The sequence below is a fragment of the Solanum tuberosum genome, unplaced genomic scaffold (genome assembly GCF_000226075.1).
Source record: "Solanum tuberosum cultivar DM 1-3 516 R44 unplaced genomic scaffold, SolTub_3.0 scf00102, whole genome shotgun sequence".
Lineage (NCBI taxonomy): Eukaryota > Viridiplantae > Streptophyta > Magnoliopsida > Solanales > Solanaceae > Solanum > Solanum tuberosum.
In genome coordinates, this window is record NW_006239028.1 from 1,472,261 (window position 1) to 1,492,933 (window position 20,673).

Here is a 20,673-nt window from a genome sequence, read left to right on the forward strand (position 1 = left end):
TTTTCTTACCTTGATTAATGATGATAATTCAAATAAAAACGAAAAATAACTTATAATTGAAAGATATTTCAATGTATAAGTAGTAATATGAAAAAAAATGATAATATAAACATATTTTTGATCATCAACTATAAATATATTCAGTGAAATTTTATAAATGAGACTTTGAGAAGATAAAATTTATGTAGATTTTACCATTACTTCGTGAAGGTAAGGAGATACTTTTTGAAAGATCATCAACTCAATTGTAACAAATTCCAATATAAAAAAACAAAGGAGACAATGAAGAGAATATAACAAATAACAAGAAAACAGTGAAAAAGTGTATAAAAAATGAGCCAAAACAACAATAAAGTCATGTGATAATTCAAATACCACGAACAACATATTAGGATAAATTACTAAAAATCAATAACAAAAAATAAAAATAAAAACAAAAACTACAATACTAGGCAATCTAAGCAAAACAACACTATACTATCTACTAATCTTAACCTTAATTCATGTCCTCCACATCCTTCTATCTATAGTCTTATTCTTGGTAACCTAAAAAATACGTCATATCATATCTTATCACTTCAACATCCTTGTATAACTATCCTCTCAATGTACATCTCCGCAAGTGAAAGTCACGTCGATGAAACAGGCGAGTGAGAACGGAGAGGTTCAGTGTGATCGAGTGCGTGAGGGTATAGGGAAAACAGGATAAGGACGCAGAAGGTGGGGTCCATTATAAGAGAAAAAAACAAAGTAAAAGCACATGTGATCACATGAAATTCTCGAAGGAAACACCATCCCCATGTGCTCTCTCACTACAAAGGTTACACCCAATAATCATGGATCCACGTGGCAATCTTTAATTGAGGGCCCCATCCCCTTACCCTTGAGCCCCACCACACAACACAACAATCCTTTTCTTTAATCTAATGACGTGGCTCACTAATTTTGTAGACTACTCACTCAACTCATGTTTCCAACAAGGAGACATCAATCGGCGTACGTAATATTTTATTCTAATATAATTATCTCATTTATACAATATGCTATCGAAGGCGAAACTAGTAATTTGTATATTGGTTCAATAACACTATAAATTGTTTTCATAAAATTGAATGTATATATCCTCTAGTGATGAGGAAGAGTACAAGATAATGTCACATGTAATGACATCTCATTTAATATGCTTTTTAAAAAATATTGAAATTTGTTTATCTGATTGTGAATTGATATGACTAAATATGCTAAATTAAATATAAATAATGGAAGACCAAAAATGTTACTCCTTCAAGTTCATATTAAGTAAATTGTTGAGATTTTTTTCATAGTTCATAATAAGTGAATTATTCAAAGCTCAAGATAATTATTGAGACTTTTTAATTATTTTCATATTTACTCTTCATTTAATGAGACTCTTATTAAGTTATTTTATATTTTCTAGTAATTAAACTAGGTATAATTAAAAAGTTAATAACAGAAACTAACTTTTAATTTAATGTTTTAAATACTTTTTGTAAAAGGGTATTGTATATTCGATAATTCACTTAATTAATATGAATCGGAGAGTGTATTCATTTTATAATATGTTACACAAACTAAATAGTATATTTATTGCAATAGTCAATATATATATATATATATATAACTTGTATTATAATTTTATGATATGCTGATTTTATGGGGGTGGGGGTGGTGGGGTTACTTGTCTGTAGGGGAATTGGGAATTCATGTGATCAGAGCTGCCAAAAACTTTGTTACCTTCAAGCATTACATGTTTACACATTATCTATATTTTATACACCTTACTATTTATTTATTTAATTTATTATTATTGTCTCAATTTTTGTAATGTAGTGTACGTTGGGAAGTACAAATTTTCTTGGATCACTTGCAATATATAAATTGTTGAACGTGATCCAACTACAACTCACACTTAGCCAGGTTGATTCCCCAAATTAAATCTCACTTTTAATTACTTTTATCCTTTAAAAAATTCTAAATTTTGTACTGTGAATTTTGAAATCATGTGACTACTAGATTTATTGTACAAAAGTAAAATCTAACTTTGATCTTATTTTACTGGTTGTAGATATACACCTTTCAATTTTATTAACTTGGTAGATATATATAACTAAACCTTTTTGAACATGTCACTTTTTTCTTTTGGTGTCAGTGACTAGTGAGCACGTGAATAGGAAAGAGTGAAAAACGAACAAAAGATTTTAGATTTTTAAAAATTGATGAGATTTTGTTAGATAAGAAGATATAGAGGTCGAGAATTATGGTAGAAAGTTAACACGGCGAGTGGTGTTAAGTTACTATTTCAGTATTGTGATTGTTACTCTTATGTTTATTCTTAGACTCTATGAGTATTACTTGATGTTGTATTTGATTTAGTTATTGTATTTTTTGCGGTTGCTAGTGTTTTCTTCTTTATTGTTTTCATCGTGACTTTTCTGTTATTGTATTTCCTTTACATTTGTTTTTATATGATCTACTTAGGCAATGGTCTATCATAGACAAACTTGTTACCTTCATAATTGTGTACACAAACCACCTTCCCAAACTTTATTTGTAACAGATTACCTTGAATATATTATTATAATTGTTATAGTATCGCCCTATATGAAAGTACACAACCCAATTTTGATATGGAAGGCTGAAGAGTGAGCATATGCTACGTCCTAAAATAAGGATGACACGATCAATATATATAGAGTTGTTAGGAGGGGTAACGCGAACGCATGTGGTGCCATGAGTACTATTGTTGCTCGTATCTTTAAGGTATTTGGTTGTCTTACAAAAATGTAAATCTCGTGTTTAGTTGTTATTTTTTTTTATCAAAGTGAGGGATTCGTTTCATCCGAAATAAAATCAGATGCTATTAGTTTTTGCTCTATCATTAATTATTTCTATTTTCCACACAAGATAACCGATATGTATGATTTATCTGTTTTGAAGTATTACTAAATTCAAAGAGGCTATTTCCAAACAAAAACAAAAAAACATGACAAATAATAAGGGAACGGTAAATAAATGAAACAACGCATCACGTTCTTATAATGAAACACTAATTATCTAATAATTGGGAAAATGCAAAAATACCCCCAGCCTATGTCCAAAATCCCTGAGACACACCTAACCTTTACTAATGTCCTATTACCCCCGAACTTATTTTATATATAATTTTCTACCCCTTTTCGGCCTACGTGGCACTACTTTGTGGGCCCTGCGTGTGTTGACAAATTTTTCAAGGATAGTGCCACGTAGGCCGAAAAGGGGTAGAAAATTATATATAAAATAAGTTCAGGGAGTAATAGAACCTTAGTGAAGGTTAGGTATGTTTCAGGGATTTTGAGCATAGACTGGGGGGGACTTATGCATTTTCCCTATAATAATTGGACAAAATTGTCTTGTTGTAGAAAGCATGTGACTACGTTCATCCCACCAACACACAAATTAGCCAACATAATTTGTTCATGAGTTGATCCCACTAATTAGTTCATTGATCCAAATCTAATCCACCTGTCATGTATCTTAATTAATTCTTAATCTCAATTACTGAGATTGTGTTAGGACAAAGTCGTGATGGGACAAATTAAGGAAATTTCTAATTAATATCAAATCAACCGCACTAATTTTTCTTTCAAGTAAGAAATAAAGTAAAGCTAATTAGGTAAAGCATCATGATTTTTTTGTTGAAAATAGGATATAAATACAGATCTAGTTAGTACATAATGTACCTTATTCAACTATTATTATTCAAATAGGAAATGATGAAAATTCAACAAGTGATTAATTAATTACTAGTACCAAATATGTGAAACACATTAAAACTTTCGTTATATATGCAGGGTTCAGAGAAAATATGACCACATAAATCCATTGTATAGGATGAAAATTGATTGAATACACATACATGACATTCGAGGAAAATAATGAAGAGAGATCGGGAAAGTCAATTCCCCAAGAAGGCACTCTCAATAAAGGGAAAGCAAACATACTCTAAAGTTTAGGAAGGTTCGGACGCTTATGACGTGGACAAAGAGACAAGATCACAGAAGGTTCAGGTGCGTGGACGAGCTAGCACGTACGGATCTAAGGGCTATAAGAATATTAGTTGACATCATTAACAATATCTCCACACATCCTTTATTTAATGATTTTAGTACTTTAGGGCTCAATTGGGACATTTCTATTAGCTATTGCCTCACTATTGTAACCTATAAATAGTTCAATTCGTTCCATTCATTTAAAAGACATTCTAAATTAAAAGTCATTTAAAAAAACATTCATAGAAAAGTCTGACTACAAAAGTCTATTGTATAGGGAGAGAATTGATTGAATACACATGCCACTCGAGGAAAAAAATGAAGAGAGACATGACACTCGAGGAAAAGAATGAAGAGAGACTGGGAAAGTTGATTCCCCGAGAAGGAAACTCTCGATAAAGGGGAAAGAAAAAATACTCTAAAGGCTATAAAAGGTTCAACACTAATGACGTGGACAAAGAAACAAAGGGAAAAAAGATAACAAAACGTTCAGGTGTGCGGACAAGCTCGTACAGATCTAAGGGGTATAAGAATATTAGTTGGCATAGCTAATAACATCTCTACGCGACCACTATTTATTGATCTTAGGGGTCGTTTGGTGTGATGGATAGGGAGAGTTAATCCCGGGATAACTTTCAAGTACCCTTTATTTCCTTGTTTGGTTGGAAAGTTTGGGATAACTTATCCTAGGATTAGGAATTAGTATTGGGATACGTTATCCCTCCCATTTGGTGGTATAGTAATCCCGGGATAATTTATCCCGGATAGAATAGGAAAATAGACAACTATATCCCTTTAAACCCTTTATATACATCATTTTTCACATTTATGTATATTTACATTATTTTTAATATCATGTATACTAATATTCATTACTTCTTATTTTTAGGATAATTATTTATATTTTTCTATTAAAAAATTATACTATATAAATATAATTTTTATTTATGAATTTATTTGACTAATTCTTATGTTTATTTATACTTTGATTTCCCATAAATCTTCTTTCACTTTAATAAAACTTAAAGAGGGAAATTCTATTTTTAAGCATATGGTAATTACCATGAGAATGCATAAACAAAATTTTTTAAGCTAAATAAAATAAATGTTTTATTTTTAAAAATAAATAATTAAAGTTTGCAAAAAAAAATATTAACTAAATAAAACGAAGGGTAATTTTGTAAACAAACAACTTGTTCTTAAAATTTATGCACTATATATTGTTTTAATACAACAAACCAAACACTCAATAAGAAATAATCTTAACACAAATTTATAGCTGCTTGCTCTAGTTTTGGCAGGTGTTTTAGTGAAATTTTGGTCAATTTTTTGGAGTTTTTGCTGTTTTTTTTTTTCAAGTCTTCATAGATGTTTTAATGCAATTTTTGTCACTGATTTGGTGGATTTTTTGCTGCAATCTGAATTCAGATTTGGTTCAATTTTTGTGGTTATTTTTATGCAAATTTTGTCCAGTTTTAGCTGCTTTAATGCAGTTTTTGCAGCTGGTTTGGTGTATTTTTGGTCACTTTTATTGCTGTTTTCTTGAAGCATTTTTGGAGTTTTGATCCAATTATTTTTGGTTTATTTTGATACAGTTTTTACTTCAAATTATGATTGATTTTGTTTTTAATTAATATTTTACTTATGATAGTGAAGAGGAGAGGCTTTCCACGGGCCTATTTCAATTCATATGAAATACAAATTTAAACATATCACATAATTTATTTTTAAAAGTGAATAAATAAAGCTCCATAAAAATACATATAAAAAGCCTAAATAAGATGAAGGGTATTTTTTTAAACAAACAACTTATTCTTAAAAAGTATGTCATGCATATTAGTTTTAATACAACAAACCAAACAGTCAATAAAAAACAATCCCAGCATAACTTATCCCAGCATAACTAATCCAAGCATAACTAATCCTATCATAACTTGTATTCAAACCAAACGACCCCTTAGTACTTTAGGGCCTAATTGGGACATTTCTATTAGCTAGTGCCTCACTATTATAACATATAAATAGTTTAATTTGTTCCGGTCATTTGAAAAGACATTCTGAATTCTAACCGTACAACAACTCTAAGCATTAAGTTCCCCTTTGTTTTACTTTATATGTTAATTTTATTGTATAGTTTGAACCTCTGAGTTTTTGATCACATCACATAAATTTTATCAGTTACGTCAAGATTTTTCTTCGTTACTCAACTATATGAAGTGTGTAAGGTATTGACAGGAGCAAGTGGGTAAAAAAGACACTGAAACAATGTGGGGCTTCTGTTGAGACAATGCACACAACACACATTATGGATACTACGTATAGCAGGCTGAAAAAAGGATATTTGAATAATCATGGCTATGAGGAGAAACACATGCTATGCAATTTCCATGAAATTATGTGCCTTGTCCCCCACCCCCACCCCACTACCCCCAACCCAATCCACCTTGGCAAATAATATAGTATTGGCTGAAAATTGTTTTTTTCTTTTATACGATATTTATATTGGTGAAAGATAGCAGATGTTTAGTAAAATAGATGAGTTGCGTATAAACTGGTCCCAACACTCCTAATTTAACCCCAAAAAATGGTCTTATTTTCTTTTAGCTTTTTGAGGTGAGGTTGATATATGAGTGGTGAGAGAAGGGAACTTGGTTGAGGTGTTTATGGTTTAATTAGAATTCTGCACCTAAGTTATACATTATAAAATTTCAATCATTAAAAAATAATTCAAACATATCAAGTCATGTTATATACTGACACAAGAATCATCAAAATCAGAAGCTTGTCCACTTTATTTTTCTTACATTTTCCATCATGCATAGATCTGACTAAACATGTCAATGACCTAATATATGTTTGATACATAAATCTTAAATGTGTTTTATAACATTTGAGAGAGATAAAATTCAAGACAAGCAATATAAAGATAAAAAAGGACGAGGGAGATAAAAACTTCTATTTTTCAAGATGACAATTTAATAAAGACATGCCCCATATAGAAAGATTTGAAGGTCGGGGCTAATGATAGGTAGTCGAGCGTTGTAATATATTACTCTAGTATACGTGTAGTATTTTATTTTCCTAATTTCCTCTATTACATGTTATTTCATGTGTCCTGTTTATCTTGCTATTTTATTGTTGGTTTTTTTTTTATCATGCTTTAATTATATTTGTTTTGAACGGAGGATTTATCGAGAACAATTAAGATAAAGCTAAGGTATGTGTAGTCAGATCTCATTTATATATTAGACGGAGTATGTTATTGTTGTAATGAGCACCCCAGAGTTGGACAAACCCAAGTGTATATACAAAACATAACCCACACATAATAATTTGGGATAACTTGTAGATGAGATTTGGCTACCAAATACATACATTAAATTAGTTTTGCTTTGCTGATTTTTCTATAGATATTCTTGTACTAAAGTGATTAATTGGTTGATCTAACGACAGAAAGTTACTCATTTAATCCTATTGTTTCATTAATGATTTGGTTGGTACTTGGTATATGTTTCGTGATGAACTAGAAAACGATTATTTTTTTAATTAATAAAAAAGGTACATTATAGTATTTGGGTAGTTCAAGTGGTTCCTTAAGCCCCAATATTTCCAGCAATATTAATTTGTTTTAGCACCAGAACGTACACAAATAAACAAAAAAATACCTATGCAATCTAAACCAAATGTGATAAGATAAAGGGGAATTAATTTAACCTGTGATCGAAATAGTTTGCGAGGGACATTTCTCACTTCTTTCTCTCACACTGTAGATAGAAACGTAGGACGGTGGAAAGGTACATTCAATCGTTGAATCCTTACCTCTCGCAATATTTCAGAAAGAGACTCGCTGTTGCGGAGAAGGGGAAGGAGATATCGGCACCATCACTAACATGAATATCATGATGAAAATATGATTTAGTCTTTATGTGATAACAACTAGGAAAAACTGACAATAAGAAAATAGGACTAGATTCCTGCAGATTCTCCTGCCTGTACAAACCACCATACCCTTTTGTCCTAGAGTTTCTGCCACCATTCCTCAGATGAATTTTCTAGTACATCCTGGACATACCATACTGAACAGTCCCTACTTTCCTATGAGCTGCACCAGTAGTAGCTGCTGTGGCCGCAACTCCAATTCCACCATATTGAGATTTTGCCTGCAATAAGTTTGTGTCTATGGTGATTCGGTCATCAACACGATCTGGTTTTGTAACTCCAGCTCGCATCATATAGAATGGGTTGCTATCAATATTTATAGCAATATCTGGGGCTAACTTAGCAGCCATTCCACATGGTGCCATTGGCTTTGAATGAGAATTCATACCCCTCTCTGTTTCAACAGACCTTTCTTGTTTCACCACCCCACTTCTGTCGTAGTTGTACACTACTGCATTCCTGACTTGAGGCCTAGGATCATATTTTTCTCTATTTCCCGAATCATAAGCCAAACCTGGACCAACAACCTTTCCTGGTTTGGCTGCTGGATTTAATTTAAATAGAAGATTGTGAACCATATGAGCATCATTAGAAAGATCACATTATTATAGAAAGTCACACCAGCAAAGTATTTCATGATTGACGGAAAATACCTAGAGCATTTCTTGGCTGAGCCTGTAGGGTTCTTGTTAGACTACTTGCAAGGCCTTCAGAATCTCTGCAGTTTCTACTGCAAGACTCTTCACCATTTTGTCGGTCTCTCATATTGGCAGCAATAGGCTGTTCCTTCAAAGGGTTTGGATTTGAATGTACAACTGTAGACCTGCAATACAATCACCGTTTTAACATTTCTAACTTAAAATAACACCAAACAAACAAGTTTATACAATAAACTTTCAATTCATTCATCCTTTTTTTTGATAAAGTTAAAGTTGTATTCTTCACCATTAAGGGTATGCTGGCTACCTCCAAAAAGTTACAAGCTAAAACCATAACAACATAGATCCTAGGAAATCTACCAACTGTTCTACTTCTTCTATACCATCTTAAAAAGAGCAAACCAAAGGCTGACAAATATTGTACGAATGCATATACAAATTTACATCTGAAGCCAAAATTAAGATGCATATAAAGCATGAATTTAATAAGCAAGCTAGTATTTGAATATCTGAACTAGTGACGACCTGATTAAACATACTACGTAAATATATAGAGAGATGTTAACACAGAATTGCAATATACATTCATGCAGGGGACATCCAAAGCCAAAACATCAACTGGTTTTCCCTAATAGCACCAACAATCCAATCAACTCAAATGCTTTATACCAAGTTGTCATATAAAAGGAAAGATTAAATATTATTCCTAGACTAGACAGTGTTATAAAGGAGTAAATTTGAACACCAGGACTCATGATCACCTTGGAAGAGAGACATGCTTCCTGTCCATCGGAACCACTGGAACGCCATTAGCACCGTTCTCTTCCAGGTGAGCGAACTGTTTCCTGAATTGATCAACAGCACTGCAAGGAAAAGCAATGTGTAGTCAGTAAAACAAATCATTTGTTTAGACGGGTAAGCTGATGAACAGATGTCAAGAAAAAAGATGCTACCTCGGATACAGAAAATTAGTCCTTTCTACACCATTCAAGTAATCCTTCCTCAGCTGAGGATGATACTCTAGTATCTCCCGGAATATTAATTCCCTGAGGTCCTCCTTCGTCACTCTTCGCCTCTCAAATTCAAACTCCATCTTTGAAATTGACTTGCATGATGGTTCCCTTTCAGATTTAGCCAGACCCTTAAAATAAGGATCAGCTAGTGCCTGATTTGTTGGGTGGGGGTGTATTAGTAATTACTATGCAAAAGAACAAATTATACTAAAACATCCAAAAGAAAAGTTCAAAATAGTATGATCGGCATGATAACACGAACCTCTTCAGCAGTGGGTCGGTCCTTGGGGTCAAAAGCAAGTAACCTTTCAAGAAGTTTAAGGGACAAAGGATCAGCATTTGGAAATTTCTGAGCAAAAGAAACAGGCGGCTTCTTTCTCATGCTAGTTAGGTATCTCCTAGCCTTGTCATTACGCACCTGCAACAGCAACAAAAAGGACTAATGAGAAACACAAGTTTTGAGGAAAGACTGTCAAAACGTAATGTTAATTGAAGTCACATACACGAGAAATTGTATCCATTGAAGGCGTTCCAAGCAGATCAGTCATTAAATCCAGTTGGTGAACTACATTTTTTCCAGGAAAGAGTGGCTTCCCCGTGAGAACCTCAGCAAAGATACAGCCTATGCTCCATATATCAATTGCAGGGGTATACTGCAAGCAGAAAACCATCAAAATTTGTAAAAGTGAGAACTACATGCAGTGCAATGATTATGTACAAATTCCAGGAAAATTGACACTCTACTAAGAAGGGTGATTGACCTCGCAATAGTGCAAAATATCCATAATGCACAAAAGGATCAGCATATTCCATATAAAAGGTAAAATGCAAAGTGTTCAGCAAGAGCAGAGCATGTAAACAATAATTCTGATCCATGAATAAGAAAGCTGTACAATCAGAAATAACATAGGAGACATGCACATATACATCCCACGTTTAAGGCCAACACCACCCTTAGTTGAATGTATTAGAGGACAAATACTTCTAGCTTGTGACAGCACCTAACATACAACATTTCAATCTATTAACCAATGCATTGATCACATGTCAAGTTTTCTGGGACATCAAACTATTTGTTTACTAGAAGTACAATGAAAAAAGACTTGGATTAGAGAGAAAAAACAAACAAGAAGAAGTTGTATTCCTATTTCATCGCTTTACTTTGATTGTTATTTCTATAATCCTCTTTAAAAGAAGAATTCACATACTTTCGTGACCTTTTCCACTGCAAACTGACAAAGGCATGATCAATATATTATATTGATGAAAGAAGTTTTAAGGAAATCCTATTTATACCTTGGAGTAAAATGAACCGCATAACTCTGGAGCTCTATACCATCTAGTAGCTACATAATCCTGCAATTTTCACAAGTGAAGTTACTACAAGAGTGAAGACCAGTAAAGATGAATATGACATGTCGGTAATATAAAATACGTTTCATCAGATAAGTGGGGGAGTGGTGGAGGAAGAAATATGTGAACATTTATAACTTTCAATATCACCTACCGTCCAAAATATTGTGGTAGGTGTATCGTTGAATGCAACTCTGGCCAATCCAAAATCACAGATCTTGAGCTTGCAATTTGCATTTGCCAAGATATTTTTCGGCTTTAAATCTCTATGGTAGACATTAGCTGCAGAAAAACAAGAATCATCGAGATTATGTTAACACACACGAAATGATTAGTCCACTTATTGATGCCAACAGGGCAGATCAGTGCCCCATTAAGACACACACAAACATACTCCTCTCCGAAATTTGAAAATAAGGGGAAATAGATTATGTGTAATACTATAAGCACTCAAAACTCTATGGGATCAAAAGATGCAGCAAAAGACCAGACTGATTTACCTGTGTGTATATATTTTAAGGCACGAAGCAACTGATAAAGGAAAAACTGATAATGTTCCCGAGTCAAGTCATCATTAGCCTTGATGACTTGGTGTAGATCTGACTCCATGAGCTCAAAAACAACATAAATATCTTTAAAATCCCTCCTCGAAGGTGGCAACATAATATGCTTGATTTCAACTATATCGGGATGGCGCAGAAGCCGCAAAAGCTTTATCTCCCGGAGGATCCGTGCCGCATCAGATATATGTTCAAAGATGTCATGAATTTTTTTAATTGCCACTTTTTCACCAGTGTGTGTGTCAATGGCTGAGCAAACGACACCATAGCTTCCTTTCCCTATGACTTCCTGAATTTTGTATCTATTTGCATCACCATATTCAGAGAAGAAGTCCATCTCTGCTGAACTCTGCAATATGGTACATAAACTCAGATTATTCATTTCAGATAAATAGACAAGCATTCAACATTGTTCATCCACAGCTCTAAGCAGCATCCAAGAGATTCCCTAGTAAATAATTGTCATATTTCATCCATTCTATGAGTTTTGCAACTGTTTAGAAGAAATGCACAAGATCACAACTAGTAGACATGTCATTTACTAACATTTGTACAGAGAGAGAATCTAACAAACAAAAGTCACCTTTCCAAAATATGATTCAACAATATAGAACAGTCGAAACCTGAATGCTGCAAAATACCATTCTTTTATTAAAGTAAAGTGAGTGTATTACCAGAACACAATATGATACATTACATAAAAAAATTACCTAGTTTAAAGCACGTAAAACATTTGCTCTGTGTATCTTTTCTTAGTGGAATTGCATATAACTTGTATATTGTCTGTAATGAATTCACTCAAAGTAAATAAAATAACCAATGCAGGAAGTAATACCTCCATCTTCTGAAATTTAAAAGTGTCAGAAAAGATGATACTTTTAACTACAAAATCATCAACATGCTTAAAGAATGATGATTGATCCATTCAAAGAACAACCCCTATAACTCCCATCTGCACAAATTTACAATCAGGAACCTTCTAACTTTTCAAATGATTGAAAAAATTTCATTCAGTTTTGGCGGTCTCAAGTACAAAATCATGCCTCCGAATCTCAGTTAGTTGACGGAATAAGTGATCCAACTTACAACTAAAAGCAAAGATAGAAATAAACAAAACTACCCACTGGGCACAAAAGAACCAGATTCTGACAGAGACGAAAAATGGGAATGGTGGAAGGTATCAATTATCAACTCTTTTCAGCTATCACTCAAGAATGACATTGTAACCTACCTAATCATTTCCACATCCACCCAAGAAAATTACTAATTCACCAACAAATTCACCAAGAACCTAACAAATTCTAATCCCAAAATCACAAGAAATAACCATTGAAATCAGAAAACAATGCACGAACAATACGATAAACATAGCCATAAAGCTAAATTACCAAAAAAAGGAACAAAAATCTCACTTTCTTTCGGTGATCAGGCTGCATTTTTCTGAATAATTCCAGAAACCCCACAAACCCAGGTATAAATCCGAATCGAGTGATCCAAATACACAAGAGTCTAGAATTCAGAAATTCAGCCGCATTTACCCCAACGTCCTCTGCTACGAATGGCGAAAGAACAGTCCCAGTCCCACCTAATCCTCTTTAAATTGTCCAAAACTGGTATTATTATTTTCACGTTATCCTGATCCTTCATAAACTCTCCCTCAACAAGAATCATAGAAATGGGTTCAACATTTCCACAAAATACCTCCTAAAACAAAACCCTAAATCTCAAAATTCAAAATTGCAACAACTCCGGGAAGGGATAATTAATAATGGAGTATGAAATCAGGGAGATATGTGGATCTGAAGAAACCCTAGCTGGTGGGGAAGAGGGAGATCTGACACCGACAATTTTGAGGTGGGGTTGGGACTGTGGGGTAGTTGGGTTAGAAAGAGAAAGAGAAAAGGAGAAATGCAAAACAAAGGTGTATATTTATTTCTAGTTTCTCATCCGACGTTCGATATTCACAACTCAATTATCATATTAGAATATGAATTTGAATTACACATTATGAGATCCATACTCTAGATCTTTTTTAGAGACTCAAACTCAAAAAAAACCTCATGTTGATAATAGGTATAATACGTAAATTTATTATTTGAATTGGTCTTAATTGACATTTATTATATCTATATTTGTGTGTATAAATATTGACTTAAATTTGTATAAAGTAAGACATTGTATCTAATTTGTTTAATTTTATACAAGTTAGAATACACGTTTAAAGTTAGAGGACATAAATACTAAGATGAAAGTAAATTAAAGTACACAATTATAATATATTATGTATTGATAATAATAGGATAATAATATTTTATTTTATTACTCTAATATAAAGTACTTCACGTATTATATTTTATTAGGTGCATGTGATGTGAGTGTGTATCTTATCTGGATACAATACATTAGTGACATCTAAGCGGCGTGTGCATTTAACACACTCAAAAGAGAGAAAAAATATATTTTCTAAATAATAAATATTCATATTAATTTATTTAATACTAGACTAGATAATTTTATTAGTTTATTTAATAGATATTTTTTTTTATCTATGTACCTTAGATTTTGCAATGAAAACCTAATTAATACATAAAATAATGGAAAAGAAAGGCATATCCGTGATGAAAAACAAAAAAAAAGGAATCGGTGCTTAAAAGAGAACCACAAAATTGGTTGGTATGTTATTAGTTTGGAAAGTTGAGTAATACTGTGGTTGCATGCATCTTTCAACTTGATCTACCATTAATAATCATCATAAGATTTTTTCTTTTTTCCCGTAAAAATAGAAAGACTGTTTTTTAAAAAAAATATTCCAATATAACAAATCAAAATAGTTATGATAAAAAAAAGGGGAAATTGTATGAAATAGCAAACTATTAATTTAAATTAATAGTTCGGTATATAATTAGTCATTTTCGGTATACAAATGTATAAAATGTTTGTATAAAGCGAGAGAAAAGTGTACATACAAATACAAATACATATATTTTTGTCATATACACTTATAATTATACAAATATAGATCTTATTATACAAATTACAATGTATAAATGAATTTATACAAAACTGAACAATTTGTATAAAATTAGATTTATCTAGCGAATTAAACAAATCAAAAGCTTCATAGCAAACATAAATTTATTATGGAGCGCAATTAAACTATAATTATAACATACAAATATTATTTTTATGCTTGTTATATGTGAAAGTTGCTTAAAAAAATATAACAATAAAAAAAAACATGGCATCTGATAAGGATAATCATATATCCCAAATTAAGAAAAAAAATTCGTCCTATGCTGTATTTATTGCACAAGGTTAAGGTAATATTTAGGCGTTACGTTATGCTATTAAATAATTATTTTCCAAAATGACTACTATAATTTGTACATCATCATTTAAACTGAACAAAAAAAATTAATGAACGATGTAAGGAAAACTGTAATTATTTATTCATGACAGATAATTATATCAAATCAAATAATTTAACTTTAGTAATTCAAAATAGAAGTAAGAGTACAATTGTTATGGAAAAAAAAAATACTACATTATTTGTATATCAAGTGTTTCTATTGATTAAGATGTGACATTCAAACTACAATGTTGTCTAGCTGTGTTTCTTTTTCTTTTAATCCAACTTTATTTTTTTATTTTTTTTTTATGACAAGGGAAAGTCGCTATTCTTTAGGTGAAAACAGGATAAAACCTCCACTCCTATGCAATAGCTCGCAAATCACATAGGAAAGGTAACTTGCACTAAACAAGTCCGGTGCGACAAGCTCGACCAGATGGGAAATCCCTTGCTTTCGCTGGCAAGGAGTTTCGAACTTGAGACCTCCAACATAGAAATTTCAAGCCCAATTAACACTAACGCAGACAAATAACTTTCGAAAAATTTCCCGACATCAAAAAAACCTTGCAATAACTTCTTTTATTCCAATTTAATTATGTAAACAAAGACAAAATTTCAGAAGCAGTGACAGTGCCATGAAATTAGGGAACACATAAAGGGTGATTGTTGAAATAAGATAAAGAGTAAAACAAACATGGAATAAACATGTTATAATTGATTAATTTACAGCTTTCAAATTGAAGTTATAATTAATTTAAATTTATATCATATAAAATTTATTTAAGAAAAAAATATTTTCTATAATAATTTTTTTATATTCAAAATTTAAATTTAATATTTGAAAAAAAAATCATATTTATCGCACCACAATTTTCGTCGGCACCCATACATATTATTGTTCCCATCACAATTTGGTTGAGTGATGAGAAAAATGAGTGACAGCAACCTGCCAACTATCAGTATTTTTTGTACTTATATAATGTGTCGGTTCCAACAAGTTTAACTCTGTTTCTAACATTCTACTGCCGGTTTGTTTCTTCATATGCCTTTTTTAAAATTTATTTACAATGTTAATATTTTCTGTATTTTTTTAATATTAATTTTGATTAATTCGAATTTATATTAAAAATATGGCTGATTCTTGGTAAGAAGCGTTTTCCTTTGAAAGAGCTTTATATAGTGCAAATTTAAAATAGTCAAACTCCAATGCGGATGTTGAACTGGACAAAAAAAAAATTGACAATTTGAAAGATTGATTGTGTGTTGACGTTAATTTCTTGATTATTCATGTGGTTTCGTTGAATATTCGATATGGATAAAATAATCTAGTAGATCTAACAGTGAAGTAATATATAAGAACTATGCTTGGTAATATTAACTTTTTTGTCGGTTCGACAATTTTTTTTAAACGAAAATCCACTAGATTCAAAACAAGTTACTACTTACTATTACTATTAGGTATTTAATACATACTTAACTTATCGTTGAGGTGATTGATCAGATGAGGATCGTAAGTTTGAAATTTTTTAGTTAAACTTGTCGGATGAGGTCTGACTTGTATGATATATCTTTTGAGTATAACTTACGAGCTATTGTAATAAAATAATATTTATCGTATCCGAAAATAACAACCGCATCTCCTTTGAAGAAAAAAAAGAAGCTCATTTGTGTGAGTCTTAACTGCTAATTTGTTTCCATATTCATTTTCTCATCGACATCATTAAAATTAATCAGAAACGTGCCTTCACAGGACTACGTACATCAAAATAAATTACCACTATTATAAGGTCCTAATCAAGTTCTTTTGACATCTAGCATGTCGATAAAATTGGATTTTAAATAATTATATGATGGGACTTAATTAATTTTCCAGCTGGCTATTAAAAGCGTCATTAGAGAGTTGTCAAGTCACTACACAGTAATCTAATTAATCATTGTAATTAGCAGCAACATTAAGGAGATTTGTCAATATTAGAGAGTAGCTTTTTAATCAGTTGCTTAAATGAATAATAAAACACCAATTGGTGTGAAAGTGATGCCTTTCTTTTCGTCAAACTAATTAAGGGAAAAACGATTAAAACATTTTTTTTATTTTCTTCTATCAGTTGAGTTTGTTTCTATTTATATTATACGATCAAATATATCCCTATCGTTATCAAAGTTAACAAAAATACATCTCTTTTAAAGCACTTTTCCACCATGATAAAGTAAAAGCCACGAGGCCTGAGTGAGGTGAACGTCACGTGGCATGCACCTCACCGCTCCTTTTTTCCTTCTCTTTATCCATTTACAAAAACATACAACAATAAATATATTGTAGTTTCACATGTGAGGTCGTAATAGAGTGGTGCGTATATGACCTTATTCATATCTTATACATGTAAAATGTTGTTACTAATATATAGCTATAGGTATTACCTCTTCAACTCAAATAAAACATATTAAAACACGTATGAAAAAGAAATACAAGCAAAAACGAATGATTGCAGCAATAAATAATGTGGTAATTAAATCAAATGAAATATATATTGACTTTAAAATTACATGATTACACAAATAGTGAAAAGCACTAGAGACTGATACAAACAAAATTATGATAATTTTCATACTCCTTAATTAACGTGAAATGATAGGAATTTTCTTTGTCCCCTCTGCACAAACGTGTGTTAATTAGTACTTAATTAATAAATTAATTTGGGTCATCAAATTGTTCTAAAAGTAAAAGTTACTGTAATAATAGATTCTGTCTGCATAATTCTATTGTAGCACCAGATACATTTGCATGCAATTTGCTAAATTAATCAAGTGTTTATGGACTAATTATTGATTAAGCAAAAAAAGCAGATTCCATGTCCCTTTCACAGAACACAAATTGATATATAGTAGTCTATATAGTTATGATAAATTTGTTAATATTTACAAATAAAGTGATCAAAGTGGCACATTTCAATTAATTAAATATGGAGTATATACGAATTAAAATCAGAATTAAGGAACCAAAAGTGTTGATATAAGTTATAACCCCCTAAAAAATTATTGGATAGTTACTTAATTCCTAGCAAAGATAGAAACCCATAACCAACCTAAATAAAGCAACCTATTTCTATAAAATGAAACATCTTAATCAACTTTAGCATGGGTCGATATCATGCATAGTGGAACAACTAATTAATCGCAAACATGAGTGGTGATAAAATGATTAGAGATGTATTCATTCTTAATTACAAGTCTTGTGTTTGAGATCCTTGGAAGTGTTGCGCTTATAGAAATGAATTCTGCAATGTACAAATTTATATTAAGTCAAAATCCAATATAAGTATCAGATATCGAGAAAAAAATAAAAACCAAAAACAAATTAGACGAAAAGTTTGAAATAAAAGCTCCAATCACTAAACTTTTGTTGTGGAAGAACGAATGGTGCAACTATTGACACCAAGTCACAAATGTGGGGAATTTTAATTTTAAAGAGAAACAAAACCATGTGCTAAAAAAAGTAGGATGTAAGTTGAATTATCTATTAAAAAAAAAAACTCATTTACTTTAAATTGTGGAAGCTGAATCATTTCTTTTCTTGTTACATAAAAAAATCTGGTGGTAATTTTACTTAGTAGATATAAGCTAATTTGAACAATAAAAAAAAAATCTATAAAAAGGCGGATAAATAAGTTCATTATTTTACTATATTTGATTTAAGAACTCGAAAATAAAATAACGTTTGGCTAAATCTGTAAATGATATTCTTTTTATTAAAATAATATTCTTGTTTGTTTCAGTGATTCACGATACAAAAAAAAAAAGAGTTCAAACATTATTTTAAAAAAGATTCATTTACTTTAAATTGTGAAAGATGGTATTTGCTTCTTTAATTCTTTCCTCCTTCCCACTATTTTTCTTTTTTTAAAAAACCTTTTTGAAACACCAACTTTTTTTTTTCATTAAAGAAATATGTTTTCTGTTTCTTTAAGTTAGGACAAATGAAAGCTGAAAATTCGTAGGAACAAACCACAAAATATTTCACATTTTTTTATCGGAGCTTCTGGTGAAAAGATCGTGTAGAGTGAAAACATCTCAACCATAGAAAAAGACATTATTTGGTTCCGTAAATGGTAAATCCCGCTATATGTAATATGATAGCTTGCAAATTATACAAAAAAAAAAAGGTAAATTACATTAGAAAAGTCTTGTGCGATGAACTTAACTGGAAAACATGCAAGGAAATTCGAACCCTAAGACCTCTCAATTGGTGTCATATGCTTAATCAACTTGGTCATCCATACGAATAATTATTTTTATTTTCTTACTGTTTGGCTAAGTTTTTTTATTTTATTTTTGGAACAACTGTTTGGCCAAGTGTCAACCACATGATTTTATTCTTATCGAAAGCTCAATTGTCATTACCTAATTTGACTTTACTACATAATGAATGCAACCATGTCTTTTTTATCCATCGAAATTTTATAAATGAGTCACGAGTTTCAGTTGCCAATACCTGTTTATTTTGGATGGACATATTGCTTACGATTTATAATAATTAGTCATAATTAAGTTAGGTTTGGCTGAACTATTCTTCAAGATTTCTATTTTCAACTCTAGTCTAGAGCTAGTGATAAGTCTAGCAAGTTTTTCACAAATACTTAATGAAATAGTTGAGATTGTACAAGTAATTGATTCGAAGAACATCGTTGATATAATATTTAGAAAAGAGTACTCTCTTAACTATCACAAACCGTAATTTATGACCTGCGAGGAAGCACACTTACTCTCTCACGCATTAAATTTTTTCTCCATCGAAATTTTATAAAGAAATCACGAGTTTCAGTTGTCAATGCCTGTTTATTTTGGATGGACATATAACTTACGCTTTATAATAATAAGTCATAATTAAGTTAGGTTTGGCTGAACTATTCTTCAAGTTTCTATTGTCAACTCTAGTCTAGAGCTAGTGATAACTCTCGCAAGTTTTCCACGGATACTTAATGAAATAGTCGAGGTTGTACAAGTAATTGATTCGAAGAACGTCATTGATATAATATTTAGAAAAGAGTACTCTCTCTTGTCTCAACTATCACAAACCGTAACTTATGACCTGCGAGGAAGCACACATACTTACTCTCTCACGCATTATTTTTTTCTTATATTTGTTAAGTGTAAAGTTTATCCGAGTTATTTGATTTTAAGGAGGTGTTAGGTGTAAGCTATAAGATATAATATTTCCAGAATAAACTGGAATTATTTATTATGTGTTTGGTTTGAAAGTATTAAGTAGTCTTTGGACTATTTATCTCTCAATTTTTATCATAGTGATGAGATAAGTTATCTCATATACATGGTGGGATAACTTATCCTAGAATAATTAATTCCGGAATAACTTGTTTCCAACCGAACGACCCCTAAAAGTGGATAAATATTATTTGAAAAATTACCTAAATACACAACTTATTTTATCATATTCTCTAAATTTCCCTACCATATGAAAAAATTGCAGAAATCTCTACTCTCTCTTGTTCACAGATACATCACTCTTACGCGATGTATCGGGACATGATGTATCGGATGTTGAGTAATGTATCCGAAATTGAGATGCGATGTATCGGGACATTGAGTGATATATCCGAAATCCTTAAATTTTAAGGAATTTTTGTAATTTGAAAAAAATAGGAATAAATTTGCGTAAAATATACATTTTGTTTAGCTAGATTTGCGTAAAATACTTAGTGAAATGTAGGTTTGTAGCTAAATTTATGGCCCATA

General features: G+C 31.3%; 1 protein-coding gene across 2 annotated transcripts; it reads right to left on the reverse strand.

Moving 5' to 3' along the window:
- Nucleotides 1–7,922: 7,922 nt before the first annotated feature.
- On the reverse strand, nt 7,923–13,477 carry LOC102599920 (mitogen-activated protein kinase 20). Of its 2 annotated transcripts, none has more exons than XM_006348889.2 (10): nt 12,986–13,477; nt 11,514–11,922; nt 11,168–11,295; nt 10,957–11,016; nt 10,164–10,313; nt 9,923–10,078; nt 9,601–9,812; nt 9,409–9,510; nt 8,642–8,811; nt 7,923–8,529 (listed from the first exon to the last, which is right to left on the reverse strand). In XM_006348889.2, exons 1-10 carry the CDS (start codon nt 13,007–13,009, stop codon nt 8,102–8,104), a joined length of 1,839 nt encoding a protein of 612 aa, XP_006348951.1. In that variant the 5' UTR covers nt 13,010–13,477; the 3' UTR covers nt 7,923–8,101. The 2 variants fall into 2 exon arrangements, with proteins under 2 accessions (XP_006348951.1, XP_006348950.1); XM_006348888.2 differs by having other exon boundaries at nt 7,923–8,532.
- Between the last annotated feature and the right edge of the window lie 7,196 nt (nt 13,478–20,673).